Here is a 9,915-nt window from a genome sequence, read left to right as displayed (position 1 = left end):
TAATTTCATATTAATTGAATTTAAGTCAAAATGCTATGGAAATTCCATAGCTTTATAAACACCATTAACAGTTGTCTGAGTGGCTATTTGTTGACTGATTTCCTATAGCTATTTATTATTTTAAAAAAATACAACTGACTTCCAAACATTAACGTACCTATAAAATTAAAAAGGGAAAAATAACGTTGTAATATTTTCTACTTAATAATATAATTATTAATATTTCTTTTAAGTTTGGGTTAGCAGAGTTAAAAGAAATATTAATATAATTATTAATATTTCTTTTAAGTTTGGGTAAAATAAATTATGAACCACTAATATACTCATAATATTTCTTTTAAGTTTGGGTAAAATAAATTATTCAAATACCTCTCCATTAATTTCAGTATCCTCGTTTTTTCTTTGCTTTCAAACAACAACAAACTCCCTTTGAGAAATCTTTTTGGACATTGGAAATTAAATTGAATTAAAATTGAAATAATTCAATTGAAATGAAATTATATATATAGTCGAAATGACACCGCAATTAATGCTCCATTTTATAATAAAGGTTTGTGAATCAGAATCTGCTGTCTTCCCAGGTCTGGGTAATTGATGATATTTTTTCCTTTCGTCATTTTCACAGAATTTGATATTTTGTAAATTGTATTACTTAAATTTAATTAAATTGAAACGTACCTAAGCCTGTAACTGAATCGAAAGAATAAGTTTCGTTTTAGTTGAATTTGTCATCTTTATCATATTTTATAAAGGTTGAATAAAAATAAAGAACTGTTTTTCTCATAGAAACACCGCAAGCGGAAATAGAAATGTCAGTATTCCACCGAATTAGTAAATGGACTATATATAATCACTTGATGCTTATTTCTTTTCCTTACTATAAGCAAAATAAATTTATTAATTTATTTTGCTTTAAAGTGTGCATTAATTGGATTTTGCTTATTTAAATTACTTTTCCGTAATAAATTTAGGTAAAATAAATTTTCATACTATGAATGATTTTCAGCTTGGTTTGATGAAAAAAAACACGCAGAAAATAGGTTTGTGACAACTGAAAATTCAAAAGTGACTGACAAATGGAACCGGGAATAGGACTGTCAGAATTCTACGGAATTAAAAGACAGACTATACTTATTATTATCTATAAAAGAACGCAAAATGACATTTACAGACAGTTTATTAAAATGGAACTGCGATTTGGATTTTATTTCTGTTCATAATATTCAGTACATTCATAATATTCAGTCTAGACTCTAGGGGTTTAAATGAATGGTAAAGAATTCTCACTTAATTCTCAATAATAAAACAATAAAAATACATGCTTAAAATAAAAATTTAACAGTGATCTAACTTAGGTATGCAGGATGTTTCCAATTTTTGGGAGCACGCTGAACCCGGGAAAAAGAGTAGTTTTTTTTTTACTTTTTGTCATTTCTGAAGTGAAAATCATAGACATCTTTTTTAGTTTGTTTTTTTTGTGGATTAGGTACATTTTTACTTTCACACGTAAGGGGGCCCAGTACCTACCTATATCTATAGGTACTAATATTATAAAGCTGAAGAGCTTGTTTGTTTGTTTGTTTGATTGAACGCGCTAATCTCAGGAACTACTGGGCCGATTTGAAAAATTCTTTCAGTGTTAGATAGCCCATTTATCGAGGAAGGCTATAGGCTATATTTCATCCCCGTATTCCTACGGGAACAGGAACCACGCGGGTGAAACCGCGCCGCGTCTACTAGTAATATTATAAAGCTTAAGAGTTTGTTTGTTTGAACGTGCTAATCTCAGGAACTAAAGATCCGATTTAAAAAATTTTTCAGTGTTAGATAACCCATTTATCGAGGAAGGTTATAGGCTATATTTTTGTTATCCCCGTACTCTTACGGGAACGGGAACCACGCGGTTGAAACCGCGCGGCGTCAGCTAGTCATTGATACGACTGATACGGCGGTAGCTACGCCCCTAATAATTACAATATTATGTAAACTATAATAGGACTGTTTTGCATTCCAACAAAACAGGTATTATGTGTTATATATAAAACACACAGCGTTAGATGAAGAAAGCTGATGTAAATTTGCTTTAATTTAGGTTGTCTATGGTTAAAAACTTACCGAATTGTTTGCCATTGTATACCTTTCTCTTTCTTTCACCAGCAGGCATCCTCTTCTAACATATAAGGATGCTTGAAACCTTTAGTGTCAATGTCATAGTATTTAAATCTCCAGCAAGAGGATTGCTGCAACGCTGTGTGTTTTATTCAACACATAATACCTGTTTTGTTGGAATGCAAAACAGTCCTATTATGTGTTTTCTAAAACACACAGCGTTAGATGAAGACCTGTTTGTTATCTGCTGGTGATAGATATCAAATGCTATGATGAAAAATAAAAAATAAAATAATTTGTTTCTTATTATTACATATTATAACCCAAAACTAAAATCAAACAAAAACAAAATATCAAAACACAATTAACTATATGTATGTATAACATTCTAACTATTATAAGAAAAAATCATGAGTAACAAATTAACTTTAGAATAGTTAAGTTTGCTTACTGGCTTACAGTAAAATTTCTAGAAAGTTTTAATACTCCTCCAGTTTCCCCTATTCTAGAGGCTATTGCCAAGCAAATGCTACCTGGTGGAGCATCAATATTAGCTTATTTAAAAATGCTTCTTAACCATCATTGTTATGGAAACAGGTATCAATTTCTCTGTTAAAGAGATAAATAGACTTGTGACAGTTGTATCAGTGTCACATCTATGTTCAGATCTTGTAGTAAAGTGAATAATGTGATGAACAGGGCAGACCCGTCGGTCTGGATGTCTCCGCAACATCTAATCTGACTTCCTGTGGGACTCTAAATTAGTCCTTGAACCAAACCTTGGCCGGAGAATAATCCCTTCCTCAGAAAGACTGAGTTACTCCAGACTGTTGTCCATTAAAGTGATCATGGATTCTATGACTTAAGGCTAGGAAGAGTATTAAAATTGTTCTCCAAGCTATTTCAGATGGAGAATCAGAGTTATTTGAAACCTTTAAACACTCAAATAAAATTGCAGTATCCCCTATTGGTAGTGTTTTAACACTGGACTAGTAAGTGAAATGGTTTTTAGAACTTGATGAATAAGAAAAAATGAAAAAGAAAATAATAATAATGATATTAAAAATGTTTAGAGATACCTGCCTCTGGATGCAATTTTTACATAAAAGTAGATTATAAACTGGAATAACATATACCTACCTCGCTTACTTTTATCTCGAATAAGAATAGTAACTGCGCGGGATATATAAGAAATCTTCATCATGTAGTGACTAGTGTAAATAAAACTACAGTTGTATTAAAAACAAAATATATTTTTCATTTTATAAATATAATATCACATACCTATAAATCACCAATTTACATTAGAAATTAATTGTCCACCCAATCCCAAACTCCCAGAAACCTATCTGTATCGGTCACAACCATTATAGCTTACACTCGTGCCTCGTACATCGTCTCGTACTCGACGCGTCCTCGCCTCGCATGCCTAGTAGCAACCGCTTAAACGCGAGCGCCGCGAGTGACGAGACGAGGAACGAGACGAACTACGAGCGCACTGTTTACACACTCGCCCCGAACCGCCTCGCAGCTCGTCTCGCCGCTCGCGCGAGAGTGTAAATGAGGTATTACCATTTGACATGACAGTGATCACAGTGATCGTTACCGCGTCAATACATATTATTAGCCTAATAGCTTAGTTACACTCGCGCCTCGTACATCGTCTCGTACCTCGACGCGTCGATCGCGAGCGCCGCGAGTGACGAGACGAACTACGAGCGCGCTGTTTACACATTGGCCTCGTACTTCGCCTCACGGCTCGTCTCGCCGCTCGCGCGAGAATGTAACTGAGATATTACCATATGACATGACAGTGATCACAGTGGTCGTTACCGCGTCAAAACATTTTATTAGCCTAATAGCTCAGTTACACTCGCGCCTCGTACCTCGACGTGTCGATCGCAAGCGCCGCGAGTGGGGAGACGAACTACGAGCGCGCTGTTTAAACATTGGCCTCGCGTAGGTACTTCGCCTCGCGGCTCGTCTCGCCGCTCGCGTGTGAGTGTAAATGAGGTATAAGCTCACTAACCCACATTGGTGTAGCGTGGTCTAAGCTCTGTTCATAAAGGAGAGCGGAAGCCTGTACCCTGTAGCCATTAATAGAGTCATGATGATGATGATTTATGAAGATTAATATTATTACAACTTGGCAGCTAATTTATTCTTTTCAGCAACTTTTTTAATAATAACATGTGCTTCGTTGTAGTAAGGACTGAAATACTCTTGAACCGCCTTCCACCAGGATGACATGCCTTCGAAACTATCCGCTGGGTCATAGCCTGCCGCCCCTGGATGAATAATTGTAATTATTATTATTTTATTATATACATACGTGCACATAAATACCTATATTTAAAACCATTTTTATTAGGAAATAAACGAAAAAAAATCTCTATACATCACACAACAAAAATAAATAAATTAAACTAAATAAACATGACATTTGGTTTAATTAAGTTTAAATAAATATACGGTAAAATTGCAAGAGGCATTCCAGCAGAATGTTTCTCTAACCTGCTTATACCTAGTTTTGGCTAGAAATGCAGCAAGTATTAACTGCATCGTGTGATACCTACATCAAAATATATTATTTATCATTATTCATATTTATTAATAAATTATGCTTGGATAAGAAGATCACAAATATATTTTTCTGTATTTTTTTAAATTCATGGTTTTTATAACATTGTTTGGACGGCCTCCGTGGCGCAGTGGTATGCGCGGTGGATTTACAAGACTGAGGTCCTGGGTTCGATCCCCGGCTGGGCAGATTGAGATTTTCTTAATTTGTCCAGGTCTGGCTGGCGGCCGTGGCTAGTTACCACCCTACCGGCAAAGACGTACCGCCAAGCGATTTAGCGTTCCGGTACGATGCCGTGTAGAAACCGAAAGGGGTGTGGATTTTCATCCTCCTCCTAACAAGTTAGTCCGCTTCCATCTTAGACTGCATCATCACTTACCATCAGGTGAGATTGTAGTCAAGGGCTAACTTGTAAAGAATATAAAAAAAAAACCCTCTTCACGCGAGTTCAACTCGTACTTGTCTGGTTTTTCTTTTATATTATTAAAATTGATATATATTTCGGGATCCTTCTTTCAAGTCCTGGGTATACGAAATTAATATTGTTTATATTAATTAGGATGAGTTTAATTCCTAACCACTTTATTGTTTCTTACGCTTCGTTACAATATTTTATGTAACCATTTTAGGATAAAATGGGTATAGCAAGTTGTCTTTGATTAATTTGATATGTATACCAAGGCATCTTTTCTGCACATTGATAAGAGCGGAACATCCCACCATGCATGTTTTTGTTATTCTCATAGACTATCAAGGGATTACTTAATCAGTGTTTACGAGATTGAAGCTCTCAGGCGGCTACACTTTTTCCGATACTTCTTCTAACAATTATTTTTATCGTTCCAACGATTACTATTGTAATAACTATTATTACAATTATATCTATTTAAATAAAGGAGATAGTCCATTTCAGATCCACTCTTGTACCCCGTATCATTAAAATTTAAAAAATTCAAGGATTTATTAAAATTTATTAAAGTGAATAAATCTAACTAAATAAAAAGAAAAAAATAAAATAAAAAACACAAGATTTTGAGTTATATCAAGATGGCGCCCATAGAGCCACTATGACAAGACAATTGACAGCAAACGTCAAATCGATTACTGCATTGAAAACGTCATCTATCCGCCATTATTACCCTTATTAATGTTGCAATTCTTGGGAGATAATAAATATTATTTCGAAAGAATTAAAGTAAATTCGTAGATTTGTATAATCAAAAATAGTTAAAAAAAAACTTTTCTTTATTTCTGCTAGGGTACAAGGGCTGATCCTGGACTCCATACAGTTTTGGACCATCGCCTTTACACAAAATCTTATATTTTTTATTAAATATAAATATCCTCCTCATGATTCACTACATTATATATACATATATCATCACACATCTTTTAACATAAAAATGGAACCGACTTTTGGTTTTCACACAAAATTACTAAACCGATTTTCATAAAAAATAAAAAGCCGGGTATCGAACCCAGGATCTCCGTCTTTGTAAATCCAACGCGCTCACCTCTGCGCCACGGAGGCCGTCAAAACATTAAATAATTATTCGTTATAAACATTACATTAATTAATAGGGCTGAGACCTTCTTTGTACATACCTGTCAGAAGGTCTCGTAATTAGTGTGATAATACTAACTTGGTTGTTCCAATTCACAAGCTGCCAGCAGATCGGCCACAGTAATGTTGTCCCCAGCAATGAACTTGGTACCCTTTTGAAGCCAATGATTTTCAAATGTTTCCAAGGCAGATATCATCCTGTTCTCATAACCGGATAGGGTTTTTGCATTTGGTGCAACGCCAGTGATGGTTGGATCCAGTACCTTAATATGTACAGAAAAAAAATTATTACTTTTAGAACTTTTTTATTATCTCCTAATTCTTCCATAGCTCCTAATTCAATACAGAAAATATATTAATATGTCAAGCAAAATCTTTTTACACCTTTTCAAGGTTCCCTAGTCCACAAGGAACCTCCGTTTTGTCTGTCTGTGGAGTATTGTTGTATAGGTCTTTAAAAGACATTGTGGGTCTGAAACACTATTTTTAGATTTAGTGGTAAATGTAAAATGTTAACGTTTTAAGTGCTAATTTTTCTTCTCAAGTGTTCCCTAGGGGTACCAGCTAAATGGTTCTTTGTGGATATGTAAAAAATTTCAGGGAGGTAGGATATAGAGTATGTCCCATAATTAATGGATAAAACGCAAATGGTAGATTCACCTCCTAATTATCTAAAATCATTTTGAATAGTTTTGATAAAATCCTTTGATACACCAGCATACTTTTGGATAAAGAAAAAATATTGTTTTCTTCACGAAACATACTTTTATTAAACCAATTATTTAACCAGATCTTTATGTATACATCTCATATCCATATACCTGGCTTCCTGGGGCTTATGTTATATATGTATAGTCCGGTTAAATTTTATATGGAGAAGAAATGCTAAAAAGCTTTATATCCTAAAAATAAACATAATATGAATAATGTCTTACATTAGTCATATTATGTTTATTTTACCTTGACACAATTTAATCTTTGACAATAGAACCTTCATAAAAGTATAAAATTTAGGTCCAAAAGTATAAAATTTTAATCCCTTGTGGACCACCAGGATGTAGTTAGTTATGTATAATTTACATACCAGTACCTCAAGTTATAACAGTATTGCAGTAATGAGTTTACCTTTACTCTGAAGAACATAGCGCAGTGTAATCTCAATCCAATATGTTGCCATTCCAAAAACTCATCAACCCTTGCCTGCAGCTTACTATCTCTTGGGTACAAGCTTTCTGGTATTAAATTCTCACGTGAAAGATACTTTATTATTGCAACACTGAAAATAATCTGTATTTTTATAATAAAGCTGGAGATTTGGTAATCTTTTGTTTGTATCTTGTATTTGCATTTGACAGTTCAATTGTTACATGTTCTGAGGCAAATTCTCTATATTCATAAGCTCTCTGGCACCTGTACATTGTACATGTTGAGAAAAGGTCTTAGGTTCCCAGTTCTGATCATTTGATAAAATTATATTTTTGTCCCAAGTGATTTAGTGTTTTGGTATGATGACACACAGACATTATGTAGAAGTTAAACTACATTGTCACTAATCTTCAGGTGTAATAATGGTATTTTATTTTTTCTTTGCCTTCTAAAATGTTTTAGAAGGTTCAAAAGGCTAATATGATGCTGGAAAGCAAGTTGGACCAAAGAGGCCATATATTGGCACCCCAGATTTGGGGAAGAGATAAAGAAGACATCTGTAAAATAAATAGAAGGATGCGAGACACTGTGCATAGTGGCATCCTTTTCTTGTCTATATCCAGTTGACTCGTACAAAATGTTACACATCTATGTTTCTAATAAGAACAGCGAAGATGTGGAATGCCCTTCCAGCTTCTGTGTTTCCTAACATTTATGATTTGTGCACATTCAAAACAAGAGTGATTATGCATTATTATAGACCTCATCATTGCTACCATGCATGATTGTAGTCAAGCCCAAGTCTATTATGAATAAAAAAAAATGAAAAAATTGACCTGTTAAGCGAATGGAGCACTAAAGACTACTAAACACTAGCACTAGCACTAAGGACTAGCTAAAGACAAATCACAATGAAGAATTCTAGAGGATGTCTATGTGCAGGGACAATTATTCTTTATGTTGTTTTATTGTCTTATGTGCAACAAAGCATTCTTCTCTAGTTCTACACAACAGAAAGATACTGAAATGTATTTGCAATACAAATACCTACCTTTCAGTTAAAATAAATCCATCATGGTCTATGACTGGCACTTTCTGAAATCTATTTATAGCTGCAAACTCATCTGAATAATGTGCACCTACAAGGATCAAATATTAATAACTTTATTATATACAAGCAAACGCCGCAACGTTTCACCTGTGTGGTTTCTGTTCCCGGAATACAGTGATAAAATATAGCCTATTGCACTTGGAGATAGTGGGGCTTCTCAACCAACAATATTTTATACTAGAGATAGGGCACTAGCAAATCAAAACTGAGGCAGACAAATGTGTATAATTGTTTTAATTTCATTTAGTTGCTTATTAAACAACAAAAGTTATTTGCATACCTAAATATTTATATTGTCTACAATGTCGAGTTGTGTGTTTAGGAAGTGTAAAAACTATAAATCACTATCAACCCATATTCGGCTCACTGCTGAGCTCAAGTCTCCTCTCAGAATGAGAGGGGTTAGGCCAATAGTCCACCACACTGGCCCTATGCGGATTGGCAGACTTCACACACATAAAGAATTGAGAAAATCTTCTATGCAGGTTTCCTATGATGTTTTCCTTCACCGTTTGAGGAGACACGTAATATTTAATTTCTTAAATGCACATAACTGAAAAGTTGGAGGTGCATGCATGAATATGATTTTGTAGGCATGTAACTTATCTGTAGTATAAAATAATCATTGCTTCTCAATAGTGAAATATTTTTTCAAATTGGTTTACTTTCAAAGCCTATTCAATACAAACAAACAAACAATTTCCTCTCAATAATATTAATATAGATGTTCTTGTCTACTTCTTTTTTTCTATTCCGCTACCTACGCCTAGCATGCGACCAACGACATACTTATCTCATTAAAATAAATAGACAAAGTTTATTAAGTACCTAGGTAAGTTACTTAATTCTGTGATTATAAGCCTATTATCATATAAATAATATGATAAATAATGATATTTTCAATAAATACTACAAGTTTTAAACTGTACCTTGTCTCAAATCGACCAACTTTTTCTCAAAATCGCACTTAGCATATTTCAACAAAATGTACAAAGCTCTTGATGGCTGTGACATCAAATCTATATACAACTTTATGACCATTTTAAGTTGTCAATATTCTTTTTAAGTACCTAGATTTTATTTTAAATTAAGTATAAATTTCAACTTTGATCTTACGATTACGATTTACGAATTTTCGTTTCGATCTCTCAATGACATTAATGACATTGTCTTGACTGTCTTGTCAGTTGTCATGTCATGTTTGACGTTTGCGAAATAGATAGTTATAAAAGTAATAGACGAATAGACAGCATCCTTTGCATTCCCTCAATAAATAAAACTTATTAGTATAATATTTTAATGTATTAGGTATTATTATTATAGCCCGGTCAATTTAAACTTTATAATTAATCTCCATACAGCTAAAATTTGTAGTATAATTTTTCAAGATGCTAATTGCCTGCT

At 33.7% G+C, this 9,915-nt stretch overlaps 1 protein-coding gene across 1 annotated transcript; it reads right to left on the bottom strand.

Moving 5' to 3' along the window:
• Positions 1-3,341: 3,341 nt before the first annotated feature.
• LOC112048542 (glutathione S-transferase theta-1) lies at positions 3,342-9,656 on the bottom strand. Its single transcript, XM_052885416.1, has 5 exons — positions 9,441-9,656; positions 8,452-8,539; positions 7,380-7,530; positions 6,334-6,517; positions 3,342-4,397 (listed from the first exon to the last, which is right to left on the bottom strand). The coding sequence occupies exons 1-5, from the start codon at positions 9,550-9,552 to the stop codon at positions 4,249-4,251; spliced, it is 684 nt and encodes a 227-aa protein (XP_052741376.1). The 5' UTR covers positions 9,553-9,656; the 3' UTR covers positions 3,342-4,248.
• Positions 9,657-9,915: the final 259 nt, after the last annotated feature.

This window comes from Bicyclus anynana, chromosome 14 (genome assembly GCF_947172395.1).
Source record: "Bicyclus anynana chromosome 14, ilBicAnyn1.1, whole genome shotgun sequence".
In the NCBI taxonomy this organism is placed as follows: domain Eukaryota; kingdom Metazoa; phylum Arthropoda; class Insecta; order Lepidoptera; family Nymphalidae; genus Bicyclus; species Bicyclus anynana.
Note: the sequence above shows the minus strand (reverse complement) of the source record. Positions and strands in the feature narration are given on the sequence as shown.